The sequence below is a fragment of the Xenopus tropicalis genome, chromosome 1 (assembly GCF_000004195.4).
Source record: "Xenopus tropicalis strain Nigerian chromosome 1, UCB_Xtro_10.0, whole genome shotgun sequence".
Lineage (NCBI taxonomy): Eukaryota > Metazoa > Chordata > Amphibia > Anura > Pipidae > Xenopus > Xenopus tropicalis.
The window spans coordinates 129,540,970-129,559,128 of record NC_030677.2 but is presented as its reverse complement, the minus strand read 5'-3'; the positions used below and the strand labels follow the sequence as shown (position 1 = coordinate 129,559,128).

The 18,159-nt window shown below is 37.1% G+C and overlaps 1 protein-coding gene across 4 annotated transcripts in view; it reads left to right on the top strand.

Annotated features, from left to right (window-relative positions):
* Positions 1-18,159, top strand: part of apba1 (amyloid beta (A4) precursor protein-binding, family A, member 1) — a 92,695-nt gene that overhangs the window by 42,606 nt on the left and 31,930 nt on the right. For 3 of the 4 annotated variants that reach the window (XM_004910773.4, XM_004910774.4, XM_004910775.3), the window contains 2 exons: positions 2,774-3,980; positions 16,583-16,645. In XM_004910773.4, the coding sequence (XP_004910830.1) occupies positions 2,774-3,980; positions 16,583-16,645 (1,270 nt within the window). The remainder of the gene's footprint in view (positions 1-2,773; positions 3,981-16,582; positions 16,646-18,159) is intronic. The other variant, XM_002935588.5, reaches the window with a different exon arrangement.

Below are 18,159 nucleotides of genomic sequence, written 5' to 3'. Positions count from 1 at the left end.
ATTCCAATTGTTTACAAATTATTTTCTTTTACTTTGTAAAACAGTACCTTTTACTTGATCTCACTTAACATATAATCCATTTGGAATTAATTAATGTATACATGATATTTAAGCAGCCTTAAGGTATGCAGATCCATATTAAGGAAAGATCCTTTATACAGAAAACCCCAGGCCCTGAGCATTCTGGATAACTGATCCCATATCTGATAGCTGTAATTGAAGCTGCCATGTAAATCTACAATCAGTTGATTTTTAGTTTTTAGAAAAAAAACTGTCTGTCAGTTTTGTAATTTAGTTTTTTTTTTTTTACATATATTTATATATTAAAGGAACAGTAACACCAAAAAATGAAAGTGTATAAAAGTAACTAAAATAAAATGTGCAGCTGCTCTGCACTGGTAAAAGTTGTGTGTTTACTTCAGAAAGTCTACTATAATTTATATAAATAAGCTGCTATGTAGCCATGGAGGCAGCCATTCAAAGGAGAAAAGGCACAGGCACATAGCAGATAACAGATAAAACACTATTGTATTCTACAGAACTTATCTGTTACCTGCTATGCAACCTGTGCCTTTTCTCCTTTTTCCAAGCTTGAATGGCTGCCCCCGTGGCTACACAGCAGCTTATTATATAAATTATAGTAGTGTTACTGTAGCAAACACACCAGTTTTACCAGTGCAGGGCAACAGTGCATTATATTTTTATTACTTTAAAGCTCTTTCATTTTTTGGTGTTACTGTTCCTTTAAGTTAATGAAAGTTTTTTTTTTTTTACTTTGGGTGTTGTACCATACATGGGTAAAGTGCAGCTCCATGTGTCTTTGTAATTTTTTTTCCTTTTCTGTATTAATGACCAGGCTTTTGTTATTGATGCAGACCGTGTTCAAACAACCTTCTTCATCATGTATTTAACTCTTTATATTTGTGTTTTAATGCTTTTAAAGGGGAAGGAAAGTTACAATCAAATGTTGGGCATTTTACACCCCCCTCATTGATTTTTACCTTTCCTTCTCCTTTAAATAACCAGTTTCTGTAAATGGAAAACTCCATAGCAGACATGCCTTTCTAAGTTTTGTAATAACCTGTTCTGCAAAAACCACAGGGTAGTTCTGCAGAAAATTTACATACATAGTGACCCTTTAAAGGAGAAGAAAAGTAATTTTGCTGACGATGAATTTGCCACATTAGTGCCACCTAGAATAAATATTCTGCAGAAACCATTACCATACCTGAGTAAACAGTTTTAGAAGCTTTCTCGGTTTGCTTGAGATAGCAGCTGCCATTTTAATTAGCTTCCTTCCTGCTCCAGCCCTTATAGCTGAAATCACACATTCCTAATGGAGAGGGAAGGGAGTTCTAAGCATTCTGGTGGGAGGGTGGAGCAGGAGAGGGGAGAAAAGAGAGAACTGAGCAGACTCTGGCCCCTGGAATTAAGGTTGTTCCTGAGAGAGGAAACATCATGTTTACAAAAAAAAAGAAACAAGAAATCCTGTGTTCATTTTGATAGAGGACTCAGTGTAGCATTACTTTCTTTTTACCTTTCCTTCTCCTTTAAGAAATGTATGTTCTATTGTAAAGAGATATTAAGCAATAAAATGTTCTTTCTGAAATGCTGACATAGATATATGGTTTGTCTTTGTTTGGGCTATAAAGAAATGTAGGGAGTTGTTCATGTAGCTGCTTTGTTTGATCATTTCTGCCCCCAGCCGCATTTACCTATACTCAACTCTGATTGATTGGCTGTGCCCCCTTTTTTATGAGTAGGGAACAAGCATACTTTTCTTCTCATCATTTGTTCATAGCTTATAACATATAGAGATATATAAATGGCAGTTGATGTATTTGACCTGCTAGAGTTACAAGTATTCCCAGCACGGCAAATAAGCATTGATTTCAGTGTCTACCTCTCTGACTTTGTTTGCTCCCCCACCATCCTTTGTTTTGAGGGGTTAGCCTCATAGTTTGGGAACCAATGTAAAGGTACTTATATGATATGCAGTGTTCAATATACATTTGCTGTGCCATCGCTATTCTGTGCATTGCATGGGTAAACTGATCTCATGTTTCCTAGTTGGCTCGTACCCAAAGAAATGGAGACAGATACAGAAAACAAGCAAATAAAAATGCAGCAAATCCAATAAAACTGTATAGAGTGCATGCTAAATAAACAGCATTATTTAAACTTGATTACTTTGGGTTGATTGTTATTCTTACCATTAAATCTAATACATTGCCGAAGTTGTGCAAGCTGTGAAATTTTAAAGTCACAATTAATACGCTTTATTGCTTTGTTTATAGTGTAACCTTTAAAACAAAGTTAAAGCAATATAATGCTGTAACCTGTTTTCTTTATTTTATGTCTTCAAGCTATACCAGCTCTGCCAGATTTTGATTTAGAATAATAATGTATTTGCTGCTGTTATTCTGTTCTGCAGTCTATAACTGTTCATACATCTACATTGGTTTCCTGCAGTGTCCAGAGAACTGCGTGATGGTATTGTATTGTGAGTAAATAGATGGTAAAAAGTGAGGATGCTGGGAGGATTTCTGCAAATGCTGCTTTTTAATGGGTTTGTTTTGCTTTAGGGTATTAAACAGAAAATGCAGACAGACTGAGAAGTCCAAGCAGGTTTTTGTTGGCAGGGATTCATGACCAGTGAGAGAAGATAACAAGATGTTTATAAAACACTTAGATTCTGAATTCTTAGATTTTAATGCTAATGAGCACCATGGTTGCTTGCTGCTAAAACCAGATTTCAATTTTTCTTTTTTAGTGCAGAACAAAGATGTTTATACTATAAGACTTACTGCTGTGAACCAGCCATGAACCATTTAGAGGGATCGCAAGAGGTAGAGGTGAGTGATGAGCCTGGAAGTGCAGACATTAATGAGTCTGTGGAAGCTGACCTTGAGCACCCAGAAGTCGAAGAAGAACAACACCAGTTTGTTCCCCCTAACTTGCGGCAGGTATCTGAAGAGCAGGAGGGACAATCTGGACAAGAGGAAGATGGCACTCTTGCCCGATCTGCAAGCACAGAGAGTGGTTTTCACAACCACACAGATACAGCTGAGGGGGATGTGATTGCAGTACAGGCAGATGGATATGATGTGGACCGAATCCAGGAGAATGATGATGAGAGTGCCTATGCTATTCAGTACAGGCCAGAGTCTGAAGAGTACACTGAGAATGCAGAGGCAGAACATGGGGAAGCTCTGCACAACCGAACTCTTCCTAATCACTTACACTTCCATGGTCTAGATCAGGAGGAAGCTCTAAATGCGGCCTACTCTGGATATGTCTACACCCATAGGCTATTTCATAGGGGAGAGGATGAGCAATATGCGGAACCTTATGCAGATTATGGACTGCAAGAGCATGTGTATGAGGAAATAGGCGACACTCCTGAACTAGATATTAGGGAGGGCCTCAGACTTTATGAGCAGGAAAGAGAGGAAGCTGACAACTATCGGAAGGAAGCACTTGGTGCACGCCTTCACCATTATGATGAACGTTCTGATGGGGAGTCTGACAGCCCTGAGAAAGAAGCAGAATTCGCACCGTACCCAAGAATGGACAGTTATGAGCAAGAGGAAGATATTGATCAGATTGTGGCAGAGGTCAAACAAAGCATGAGTTCTCAAAGTCTGGACAAAGTGGCAGAGGACATGCCAGAAGCAGAACAAAATCTGGACATAGTAGAACCTTCCAAATTGGGAGGTGGAAGCCATGTGACTAATGGAAATCTGTCATCTTGTTCCAAAACATCTACAAGTACAGGAGAGGTACAGAGGTATAGCAAGGAAAAGAGGGATGCCATCTCACTAGCCATTAAGGACATTAAGGAGGCAATTGAAGAAGTAAAGACAAGGACAGTCCGTTCCCCATATACTCCTGATGAGCCAAAGGAACCTATCTGGGTGATGAGGCAAGACATTAGTCCAACAAAGGACTGTGATGACCAAAGGCCACTAGGTGGAGATGTAAGTATATGTAGTATGCACAGTTTTATAACCACCTGCTTTCTGCTTATATAATGTGGCACGTGGCATTCAATGTCAATGCATTTATCTAATTAGTATGCAAATTTTCAAAGGCAAAAAAAAGTTTTGTTTATTTTTTATATTTAACATCATACATATATAATATATGTCTATAGAAAATAAGGAACTTTTCCATGGTTTTTACAATTCAGTTTTTTTATGACAGAATATAAAAATATGAATCCTAATGTAACTGGAAACTCTATTTCTTAAACACTCCACATGAAAAAATTCTTGCTTAATTGATAGTTGAACACAGTAAAACTTCTGCACACCTTTTACTTGTAGATACTGTGCTCCCCAGTCCCTGGCTGTTTCAAGTTTTCAATATAGTGCTCAAAAGAAGAAGAGAAAGGCAGAAGGGGAATTTACTGTGGGTTATCACCCTACATCATTTATTGTGATACAGAAATTTAAATTACAAAAGTTACAGCATTCTCTGTGCCTTCGCCCCTTCTTTTGTGGGCTTAAAGGATATCAACACATTATTAGACTTATCCACAAACAAATAAGCACATGTACTTTTTCCGTTTGGAATGTATTTAAGGAATAAGAAAAAGTGTGTGACACTAGTTTGCAGTTACCGTCAATATTACCTTCAGTGGTTTCAAGCTAAACAGTCTTTGCAGAGGAGAGAATATTTTGTGTTGAGATCTGCCCATCTCAGTTTGTTTATATTTTGAATATTTGTAGACAATAAGAAATGGCTGTTTTCATAATGGCTTTTCTTCTCTTCTGTACAAAGAGTAGTAAGTCATTTAACAACCTATTCCTATTCATTTTGGAACCCATCTTTTAATTTTTTAAATTTTAAACACCCTATGGGGCACATTTACTTACTCACGAACGGGCTGAATGCGTCCGATTGCGTTTTTTTTCATAATGATCGGTATTTGGCGATTTTTCGGAAAATTGTCGCAACTTTTTCGTAGCCATTCCGAATGTTGCGCAAAATCTGGCGATTTTTTCGTAGCGTTACTACTTGCGCAAAAAGTCGCGACTTTTTTGCAGCTTTCGTGCCGAGTACGAAAGATTCGGATTCATTCAAGCTTCAGTATGGTGACTTTTCTTGGGCCAGGTTGGAGCTGCAGGGTGCCATTGAGTCCTTCCAAAGGCTTCCAAAATCATGCTAAGTCTGAAAGTTTCACCCGCCGCTTACGAGCGCTCAATACGAAAAAGTCGCGGCAAGATACGAGCGCATCGTAATGGCTACGAAAAACTTGCGTTTTTTCTCGCAAATCATATTGGTAATGAAAAAGTTGCGACAATTTCCGTAAAGGCGGCGAAAAAAATCACAAAAAATACGAAAAAGTCGCAAAATGTTCGTTTTCGGAATTTTTCCAATTCGGATTCGTGGGTTAGTAAATGTGCCCCTAGGTGTGTGTCTGCAATTCCTAAGTAGTAGTTGCTTGGGGTAGCTTCACATCGGGATAGGAGTCTTGAGTCAATATGACTCATCTACATGTACTAAATGGTACTTTTCTTATGTGAGGATTTCCTGAAACCTGCAAGCCAGGCGACTTTCAGAGCGGATCACTGGTACTGGTCTAGGGTTGCCATCTTTTCTTCTTTTTTTTTTTTTTTTTACTATTGCACCGACCTTTGGATCACTAGGAATGGGCAGGGGCAACACGTGGGGCGGGGAAATGGGTGGATTGGGCAGAGTATAGGCAGGTCTGGCCTCATAAAAGGTCATTTGTCAGAGGTGAGGGTCAAGAAACGGAGTGATTTGTAGGGTATTTCAAATTTACTGTCAATTACATTGCCAGTAAATTTGAAATTATGGCCCCAACCCTAGCTGGGGATTTACCGGCTGGGCTGGTCATAATATTGCCCAGGCGGTAACCCTATACTATATGGATACCAGTCCTATCATTGGTCATTTGTAAAAGGTCACAACTGTTTCCATCAATTTTACGTGACACCTGAAAATATATTTATATAAAAATGGATTTACCACATCCAAGATTCAGTTTTGGATTTAGATAAATGCTAACAATTTTCAGATTCAATTGATTCCCAGCAAAATTCAGATTCAGCCAAACCCTAAATTTTCATTTTACAGAATCTGAACCCATAATGACAAATGACTGTAAAGATTCAGACAACGGTAAATATTTTTGTTTAAAGAAGATCCAGTTTTGTTGCATGTGCCTGTCTATAAAGAGGAGCACATGTCATTTTTGAAGATGTTATTAAATCTCTCTGTGAGAGCATACTAAAAATCAAAAATGTGTCTCTGGATTATATAAATCTAATGTATTTTGGGTTTCACAGTACCAAAAACGTGATTTACAGAGAAAAAAAGTCTAATGTATGCAGGCCAGCAACAATGCTTTTTGTAGAAATCTTACAAGATAAACAACCTCATTTTGTGTTTTTTAAACAGATCCTGGTGAGCCTTGATTTACACAGTCTTACATAACAAAATCCTCCTGTTGTGCCAATGTGCACCAAGGACAAAGGCAATACTGACTCCTAAACCCCCCCCCTAAGAAATTAATCATATATTTATTTTTATATATATATATATTTTAAGTATAGTAAGCATAACACATACAACAGAATCCCACGGAATATAGAAAAAAGAACTGAAAAATGGAGACTAGAGAAAGTATCAAAGAAACATTGAAGGAAAACTATAACCCCAATCAATGTAGGTCTCCATAAACATATATTGCGTAAACAAGCTCATATGTAAAGCCCCGCTTCATCTAAATGAACCATTTTGATAAAAATATACTTTTTTAGTAGTATTTGCCATTGAGTAATCCTAAATAGAAAATTGCCATTTTAAGAATTATGGGCCGCCTTCTGGGATCATAGGATTCACAGTGCACACAAACAAGCCAAGGCACACATACATGCTAGGCCACATCAGCCAATCAGTGGACAGAGATCTGTCTTTTGCTTACACACTTCTTCCTGTTACAGTTAGAGCTGCATTATTTCTGGTCATGTGATCTCTGAGGGAGTGCACAGCCAATCACTAAATGGTGGCTCAAGGGAAAGGATGTAAAAGGGCAATTTTTTTTAGCTTACATCTGGAAAGGGTAATGTTCACTGCTTCCATAAAGGGTAGACAGGTCCACAGACATCCAAAGCAGATCAATGGCTATTTTTATCCTATTTTATTATATTATTCTGAATACAATGGTGTCTGCTTTGTAGTGGAAAACAGAGTTTTAACATCCTTACAAGGGGGTGGGATATTGGCCTCTGTGTTACAGTTGCTTCATTGGATGAAGGTCTGCTTATAAGTAATAAAGTAGAAAAACAGAACTGGTAAATAGCAGCATTGTGGTCTTTAGCTGGAACGCTTAAAGGGGTTGTTCGCCTTTTGAGTTAACTTTTAGTATGATGTAAAGAGTAATATTCAATTTGCAGTTGGTCTACATTTTTTTATTATTTATAGTTTTTTTTAGTTACTTCATTTTCAGTTCAGAAGCTCTCCACTTTGGATTTTCAGCAGTAATTTGGTTGCTTAGGGTCCAAGTAACCTTAGCAACCAGGGAGTGGTTTGAATGAGAGACTAGTATATGAATGAGGGCCCGAATTGAAAAAAGTTTAAAAAAAAGTAATAATAATAATAAAACTGGAGCCTCACAGAGCAATAGTTTTTTGGCTAGTTTTTTGACCCCCATTTAGAAACTGCAAAGAGTTGGAAAAAGAAGGCAAATAATTCAAAAACTATAACAAATAAATAATGGAAGCTATTTGAAAAGTTACTTCAAATTGATCATTCTATAACATTCTAAAAGTTAAATTAAAAGTGAACCACAAGAAAGGTAACAGACCATAAATGTATGTTAAACTGTGCAAAGGGTTAGATTTTAGCCAGAAAGTGTTCATATCTGCATTTTTGTGGCTTTTTAAGTCAGTGGCTACCTGCACAAGTGGATTGGGGTGGTGTTGTCGTTAACTGCTCTTTATTTTTTGCCATTAATAGTAAATCTTTACAGGGCCATTACATTAACATGTGGCATATTATGAAATAAATAAAAATATGAAGTTTTTTGTTGCTAACTAAAATCACAGGCTTACACCAATTCTTATATATTTTTTTTTCCCTACGATTGTCCCACTGAAAGAGTTGCTAAATAAACTGCAATTGTGAATGAGTAGTTTTACCCTTTAACTGTAAGCATGTAATGTATTCAGTTTTTCTCTTCGCATTATACTTACAAATTCATCAGATACAGCATAAATCAGCCGTCTGATCCTCACTTTAGGGCCAGTGGATCAGCTGTTGAATCTAAATGAAATAGTCATGCTTCTGTTAGGCTCATTTGTCTTAAAGGCTGGCACTGGATTGACAGATATTCAGTGAAACATTTCTGTTTATTTTCTGATCTGCCATATAAAGACAGTGCCACGAGTTGCTGGTGCCTGAATTTTATGCATCTGCTCAGTCTGAATTCATACAAAATCATCCTGTACATGTGACTATGCAAAGAAATATTTTCTATTCCATTCTTTTGTCCAAACTTGTTTGTTCCCTTACATTTTTGATGGGTTGTAAAAATGTATGTCGGGTGTCCAATTATTAGTACAGGTATCGGACCCCTTATCCGGAAACCCGTTATCCAGAAAGCTCCGAATTACGGAAAGCCTGTCTCCCATAGACTCCATTTTAATCAAATAATTCAGAATTTTAAAACTGATTTCCTTTTTCTATGTGGAAATAAAACAGTACCTTGTAACTGATCCCAACTAAGATATATATAATCCTTATTGGATGCAAAACAATCCTATTGGGTTTAATTAATGTTTTATTGATTTTTTAGTAGACTTAAGGTATGGAGATCCAAATTACGGAAAGACCCCTTATCCGGAATACCCTTGGTCCCGAGCATTCTGGATAATGGGTCCTATACCTGTAATAGAATAAAGTATGCTTAAATGCTAGATATAAAATACTGTAATATTACTCACAGGTATTATATTCATAAGTGTTTTGTGCTGTCCTTTGTGTACTGTACATTCCACCATATAACTTGTAGTAATTAGCCCAGTGCATACCTATTCCTTATTGTTATTACTATTACTACTTGTTATTTATCAGGGCTTATTATCTGGATGAAGAAGAACAAAGAATACAAAAAGGTCACAAAAATATGTGCATTCAGCATTGGTTTTTTAACCGTAGATAAGAACTGTACAAGTCTCATCATGCACTCATGAGTATGTCAGTGAAACACAACCACAAACCAAAAAGCTGGCAAGTTTTATTATGTCATTACTTACACATATTAAATATAGATGTACCTTCTATTTGTCTATTTTACCATGTATGTGGTATACAGCCAAGCAAATTGTTAATCACTCACTTATCATGCTGCTGCTATGTTCCTTCTGCCCAGTTCTAAAAAACTATGTGATAAGTCATAGAGGGAAATTTATAAACCTAGGAGCACTTTGGTCCTATCACAGTAACTTACTGTATCATTATGGTACTGTATTTTATTTTCCCTTCAGGACTGTGTTAATTCAGGAAACTCAAAATTACAGGAAAGCAGTCTCCCACAGACTCCATTTTAATCAGATAAATCATATTGTTCCTTTTTCTTTATAATAATAAAACGGTATTTTGTACTTAATCCCAACTAAAATATTTATAATTAATATAATTAATACTTTTGGAGGCAAAACAACCCTATTGGGCTTATTTAATGTTTAAATGATTTTTAGTAAACAAAGTATAATGATCCAAATTATGGAAAGATGCCTTGTTTTGAAAACCCCAGGTACTGAGCATTCTGCCTAACAGGTCCCTTACATGTACTCATCATGCTTTTTTTTATTTTGAAATATTCCCTACAAAAATATTTCCAGGGGATAGGTCTTCTCCGTTTTCCCTGGGAACTGGATCAGAGCCAAGACTATTAAGCGTGTGGTCAAATGCCATTGTGGATTAGGTTTGATGACACTGAGACTATATACAGCTAATAGACTTAGCAGGACCTAAAACATGGCTGCTGCTGGTGTAAAACTGCTAAATCCTCCTAATTAAATCCAGGGAACTCATTGTTGCATAGACTTTTTGTGTAATCTTCTTTTATTCACCACCTCTTCTGTCCTTTCCATTTGTTTGAGTGTACAGGTGTAGTAACAATAAAAACATCATCTGTGAATTGATGTGGCTCGCAACATGACATAATGTCCTCATTGCATTACTACGTAAATGGCAGTGCTTTTTTGTCAGTTCAGTGCTCATTTCTCTATTTAAATGTTTCTGAACATGTGTCAATTGCAAATAAATGCAGCAGCTGAAATGGAACACAACGGGGCTAAAAGGCAGATATAAATATTGATTTGTACAACCAGGCAGAATTAAATGTTTATTAGACTATTTACTTAAATATATACTTTTTCCCCATATTCATAACATTGGCATTAAGCTTAATTTTATCTGGGCAGATGGCAACCCTACTTTTAGACCTAAAAGAGTTGTCAGAAAGGGGTGTAACTGAAGCAGAGCATTCTCAAACAGCAAGTGCATTGACACTGCCATTCCACAACTTCCTAAAGTTAATTCTTTAATATTTGTTGTCCACTGTTTAAGCCTGTTATATAATGAAATGATTTAAATGTCAGGTCAGAAATGTGAACATAATCAAATAAGACGTGGCTGATCAGATTTTGGCTCCTGCGTGATAAAATAGTGGTGTGGCATTGGTCCATTGTGCATCAAATTCATAATTTATAAGGCAGAATACAAGTCTGCTTTGCATTATTAAACAGGTTTCAGGTGCAGAATGAACTTTAGAATAAATTAGCCTGGAAACTGAGCAGAGCACAGCTTGGATGCTCTCAGGCGCCTGCAAATTCAGAACCAAGATCCGCTTCTCTGCCTAAAAATGCTATAAAGAACCCACTGCTGTGGAACTTGCAGCAATATATTCGTCCCAAAAAATTGTGTTGTTAACATTGTGGGTTTAATTGCATTAAGCAGATGGCTTTGTGCTGATTCATCAGGATACTTGTGCAGGGAGACTGAAATGATCTTTTATTGCCTAATCTCCTGGAATATAAAAAGCATGACATAGACTATATGTTCTGTAAAAAACAAATGTGAGTTTAACAAATCAGTGCATAAAACACCTTTGTTTTGGGCACCAGATGATATATACCTTTCTCACTTCTGCATAGAGCAACGTGCCAGGCCTGCACAATGTCTCCTAGGGCCCACCAGTGAACCCAATACAGTGGGTTCACTCTCGGGTATAGTGCTCAATGGTATAGTCCTATATAAGGGCCCTCAGTGAAATAATGAAAGGCTAAGGAGAATGATTCATTGAAATTTTTGGAGAAGGCTAAAAGGCTTCCAGCATTTCTTAATGTAATATTCTTCTTTAGATTGGTATTGCATTGGGAATTTCAATTGTACACTTTTGAGGGTTTTATGTTTGCTTTGTTGAAGCAAACATATCAACCTTTTTCAGTTTTTATTATATACAATGCACACCGGCACAAACTATAATATTTGCCATCTTTTTTCTACTATTGGAATTTGTTGCTAATCAGTTTCCTTGTTTACAAAAGCTATATTAAATTTGCACAAAGAAAATCTTTATGCAGAGGCATAAATGTTTTGTGTTGTGAATATTTTTCCCAGGAGCAGGAAACCATAACAACCAATCATCAGGTAGAATTTACTGGTCACGTGTTTAAGACCAAACATCTTATTGGCTGACTTACTGCACCTAGGCAAACTTAGTGCCTTTTTATTACATATGGGGATTGTGTTCATATGCAGTTCCTGTTTAGGTGATGTTGCCTCACTGTGAGTACCAGTCTGTTTTTTAATGCTTTATGTTTTCAGTAGTCTATTGGTGCTTGTCCTTTCTGTCTCCTCTAAAAAACTGTAGGTTTACCTATAGGTTTAAATACCTCCCAACATTTCATTAAGAGAAAGAGGGACAAAAATATGTGGCGCAGGTAGTGCAGCAAAATTTTTTTGCCCACGCCTGCTTTGTGACCATGCTCACACGCCACACCCTCTTTACATGCCCCAGATGTGCCAGTAAAATCGCTAAATAAAAAGAAAGGACATATTAACTTCAAACATGCCAGTATGACTACATTAAATTGATAAAGGGCATATTAACCCCAGACATGCCAGTAAAATTACCAATCAACTTCAGACATGCCAACAGTTCTGTGCATTTTCCAAAGTTATAAACAGGGCCAATTCCAGTGGTACATAAATCTATGTTATTTCCTTCCATTCTTAATTAGTTGAAAGCAAAACAATATTAATGTACAACTAGAATTTCTAGCCATATTAACAAGGCCAGCCTAAGGTTCCCAAACTTATAAGGGCCCTTTTTAAATGTCTGCTATATTTAATGAACAGATCAGCGATACCTCTGTTTTCTATTGTGCATGCTGTGCTCTGCCAGAGATATATGTTAGGGGTGGAAAGGAGAAACTGTCCAGCACACAAATAAAGACAGCAGCCTCTTCTGCCTGATAAAAGACAGAGTGCACCCTCAGCACCTGGGGAGCAGGAGCAAGGAGAGGAATGCCGCCATTGCCGATAGTTGACCCTTGCCTGTCACAAATGCTCCTCCCAGGACAATTAAACATCAAGGTAAACCTGTGAGCTTGGGGTAGCAGGGGAGATTCAAGAGTTAATGGGGCGGCTTTTTTTCGCAGAGCAGGCACAGCAATCAATTAAATGGCAATGCTGAGAAGCGGGACATCTAACAATGAATCCGGGACAGTGGGCAGTGCCATAAATATTGGGACTGTCCCGCTGAAAGCGGGACGGTTGGGAGGTATTGATTCTCTCACAAGATACCAGCTTTGGATAATATCTCTAAAGGTAAAGGGCATGGTCAGATTACAGGAGGATTCGGTCTGATGAGATGGACTATGGGCAACCGAATATCGACTAAAATTAAACAGAGCTATTGTGTAAGGGCGAAAGCACACGGAGCTATTTAGTAGCAGCTACTTTTATAGTTACTGAATGCCAAAAAATACCCTGCCATAGACAATACTGAGAATTGCCTCTAAAATGCACATAGAGATAGTTATTCATAAATTATCAGTCTATTTTTGTAGTCATGACAAGTAGATACTATTAGGACCTCTGTGTGTCTTCACCCTAAAACCGGCCATACATGCACCTATATTATTGTACAAAACCTCATTTGAAGGCACCTGAGCAAAATCTACATTTAGGGCTGAATCGGCAGGTGGAGTCAGAATTTCTGTTGTTTCTACCTCCATATCTGACAGTTTAGCTCTGAACGTCAGTGGAGGGTGTTTGGCCACGGAGCTAGTAACTCGCCCACGATAGATCTCTGCTAACGCGGGTGAGTAACCACTCCGAAAAGACTTTTCACTGGCAACAATAGAAGAGATCTATCGCGGGCAAGTAACTCGCTCTGTGGGTTCTTACCCAAGGGACTTAGCCGCACCTGTCTCTCACTGAGGACTAAACTAATTGATCAGATTTTGTGGATCAGACCTTATTTAACATATGCTGCTAGTGCAAGACTGTATTCGCAAAATACTTGTTACTAAAACCAGGCAACTCCCTTGTGCATATAAGGGCTTTTAATGGTTCTTTCATCTGCCACCTCTTTGTCTATTTGTATAAATTCTCACAAGTGCAGTAGCAGTAAAAACATCATCAGAGAATTGATCTGGCTCACAGCACAACTTAATAGCTGCAGTTCATTACTACTTAAATGGCAGTAGGAATTTTGAGAGGAGCCAATGATTCCAACCTGCTTTTTCATTGAAAGTGAAGCTTGTAACATTTTCAGTAGTGTTTAAGCTAAAGTTGCAAACCCTAACAGTACAACATATTTCAGTCATTCTGTACATGCTCTTGGGTTAGCAGCAACTTCCTTTAATAAAGTGGGATTATGAAATTGCAACTTGCAGAGCACTGCTGAATTCTTCATAAGCAAACAGGTTTTTTTTTTTATAAATATTAATTATTAATGATTGTTATTGGCACCCAGTGCATAAACAGCCCATGGAACTGTGATACTCTTCATAACTATTCATTATATATGTATGACATAGTCAGTTAGAGGTCACAATTATATGGCCTGCTGTTCGTAGATGTATTTTTTTACCTAGGGACACCGGTTGTTGATATATCTTCCACAATTACTTTTAAAATAAGCACACTAGCCTGGGCTTAAGAAAATATCGGCACGGCCCTTAAAAATACATTTTTCATATGTATCTATATTTAAAGTAAAAGTTATTATGTATTTATTAGGCGGCTGCAAGCTCTTACACTTTCTTTGGATTTAGAAACTGTAAACAGAGCAATACCTGATGTGCAGAGCTAAACATGTCAGTGGAGACCTTGCTAGTGAGAAGTGTAACGGTCAAGGAGTTGGGACTAAAGTAATTTTGATAAATGAGGAAAATGATTTTTTCCTCTGCATGGGGCTTTTAACAGATAATTCTGACTTTCAACCATAAAGATTTTAAGTTTTTTAGATCAAATCACATGTGATTGATTAGTATTGACTGTAGGGCATATATATCAAAGATCAGTTTAGGAACCTACAGGATTTGCAGACATTCAGACACTGAATTTTTAGTAATCAGTCCAGCTAGCTGATGAATTTGTAAATACTGAACAAAATATCAGGGGTCATTTATAACCGTAAGTGCAGTTGTGCTCCTGCAGTTTTCTCTGCAGTGAGTTGCGCATTAAACCTCATTCATTACAGGTACAGTTAAAATGGGCCCTTTGTACTTCCATATAGTTGTGCTCGGCACCGTACAGCCCTTCCTTCTGTTCTAAATTGAGCACTGCTGTGTCCATTGATGCAGAGGAACCCCTGATCTACCGCCTGACCAGGCATTAGTTTCAGGGTTCACTTTGCAATAATAGGTACAGTACACTTTTACCTTAAGAATCAGGCACAGACAACACTTGCATGCCATACCTCGACAATGAGGTTGTCTGGACTTTTTGTTAACTTTTGTTAAATCAGACAAAATTGCAACAGGTGAAGGGCAATTACATTCACAATGCCCCCTTGTGACTATGATGATGGTGGAATTCTGGGAAAGAACATTGCAGGGTGGGAAAAACCTGGTGATTGCACTCCAGATTGCACTTTGCTCACTGCACTTGTTGACATGAATAAGCCCTATCAATATCCAAGCATTTAGAATTCCTTATCCAAGACTAGCCCCTGCCCTAGTGGAGCTTGGCAGAAAATAAATTATTTTGGTTAAAATTAGAATTTTTAAAGTGTATCTTTAGCTATGTTTTATTTGTCTACTCTTCACTTGGGGTATACAAAATTCAGTGCCAATATTTTAATGCTTTTCAGACTAGGATCTCTTTTTATACCACTACCTGCACATTTGCAGAATACCTTTACACAGCATTATTAATTCAAATCCAATTTGATTTGCTACTCATTTAGACGCATACTAATTTTAGACTAATAGTTTAGATTATGCCGGTGTGTATTTGTTAATGTAAAGGCTATCAATAAGTTTTATATTGTGCCAGGATAGAAGCAAAGAGAAATCACTGGGAGGTGCCAAGTTGTTAGATGTAAGTAAATCTAGCCGCTTACCTGTTACCCAGAACTGGCACTCATCTTCTCAAAAAAATGTACCAAGCCTTTGTCCTTTTCATTGAGTGCCATGTTGCCATCTTCTTCTAGTCAGACTTGGGCAAAAGCATGTACAGGACAGTGCTTAGTAAGCAATATTGAAGGCTGGCACATTTTTTTTTTTAAAGATGATGATGAGCACCAGCCCCTGGTAACAGATAAGAAAATGACTAGAATCACTGTAGGGTTCATAACAACTTGGAACCCCCAGTGCTTTTACTATTCCTTCTTCTTTAAAGGCTCTATGTTCTGCTCTCTCTGCTATCCTGAGTTTAAAAGGTATTGACTGACTCCATTCACATATTACTCATGATGTGGTGGTATCACTTAAAACTGGATTGGACCTCTTTGGTGTGCTACCTTCAAATGTAGCATGTGATGTAATGACAGAACAAACTATGGCAGGAAAACATTACTGCACATAGAGCAGATTAAAAGCTATCTTAACTCCACACTATTCAGAGAAATTATTGAAGTACATATTGCTCTATGTTCTTTCCCATCTAACAGTTGTTGTCTAAGACTAATTGAAGAGACCTATGATTTTGATTACAAAAAGGAGATGTTATAAAATTCATTATTGAAAAGAGAATGTGAAATGGCAAAACCAATCAATTGATTTGGCTTTGTGGTAAGTAGACGGCCATCATATAGTTATACAGGTACAAAGTAAGCATGGTCATGGAACTCTCTTTCTTAGTGAAAACTTGGCTTTGTACTTGTGTGAGGCTGTAGTGACAATACTCGCACATGGAAAATAAAATGTAACGTCATAATACTGTTCTCAAATAACTGAGTCTTCCCCCATCTCCAGTTACTGCTCCCTGCATTATTGAGTTCTTGCACAGTGCTGCCAAATGCCCAACACCAGTGTTCTCATTCAGGTTCCCATGGGTAGACTTCTATAGATATTACTCTCTTTATTAGATCAACGCACTGAACGATATGGAGAATTTTTGGAATTATCAAGCCGACTATCGTGATGAAGATGTAAGTATAGTTTATATTATATATTTTTTTACTAATATAAGTTAGTTGCTTAATTATATGATGCTTTTTCAGTTAACATAAAAGTGATATTTAAGTACCTTTTATATAGCTGTAATATAAATTACTATTTATAATGTATGCTTAGGTAAGCACTACCTAACCCTTTTATTCTGTGGGAAATTCACTAAGCTGTAGTGGGAATACAGTAAATTGTACAAAAAAAAATGTCCTTTTGAGGGTTATTTATTGTCCCATGAGAACCATTAAGGGAGGAAATCATGTATTAATTAAGGTTGCTCAATTCTGTTGAGTTAAAGATATTCAAGTAGCCTTTAAGTGTTGATATTAAATATGAATTAAGTTGCCTGTCCTACTTTTTTGAATACTGCATTTTATCCCCACCGAACATTCACTGTTCATCTGTCAGTTCTCTAAGGCTTATTGTATAAAAAGTAGGAGATTGGATACTGTTTTTTTTTCTTTTTAAATAAATTGAGCTTAGTAAAGAAGAACACCTATGACTTTGATTGTATATATCTTTATACAGTAGGGTGAACAAGCCTAAAAGATTGATTTTGCTTCCATCTTGTTTCACCCACTTTTGTTTTACCAAGCCCCTGTCCTAATCTAATGGACATAACTGTCCATTAGATTAGGTACCCTTCTGTTGAAAAGGGATTAGCACACTGCCGGAGGGCTCTGGAAAGAGAAAAGAAGGCTTTCCCAAGGAGAATGGGTAAATAGGTTTTGGGCAAGGCACATTTGAAGCAGTTCATCAGTGTCCCCTTCACAGGAGCTAGAAAAAAAAGCAGAAATATATGTTTTATATAGTATTTTGTAAGAAGTGTAGTTTTATTTTTCTTTGCATATAGCATTTTGAAAATAAATGGTCAATTCATTAACCACAATCCCAGTAAATAATGCTTGTGTTTTTAAATGTCTTTTTCATGTTGTTTAAGAAACGTATTTTGTATATTTTAAATTGTGCACAACAGGGCATCTGAAGAACATTTCTCTTTTAATCATATATTTAACAAGATTTTCCCTCCTAGTTAAACTCTCAGTATGACAAACTTCATGGGTAAAATGGGTACACAAACTTTTGTGATTCCAGATACTAAATAAATATTGCCTGTTCATAAAAATGACTATTTTCCTTTTATTTACAGTGTGAATGCATAGCATAAAACAGTGGTTTTAAAGGGCACAAACAGGCAAATTAAGCTTAGTATTCCAATTTGCAGACATGAGCATAATTATTAACATCAGGTGAATGCATGTGACCAAAAATGGCCCTTCGCACCGGGACCATAGGGCTTGTTACGGTATTTTTTTTATACAAAATTGTATAATTTTCCTCAACCTGAGTGCAGGCTCTATTAACCCACACCTCTAGTAGGGGGAAACCATTTTCCTCTGATAGGTGAAGTGACTCTGCCACACAGCTGAATCTTTTCTATGCCACCCTCTATCAGTAAAAAAATTGCTTGTTTCTCACATATACTGAAATCCAA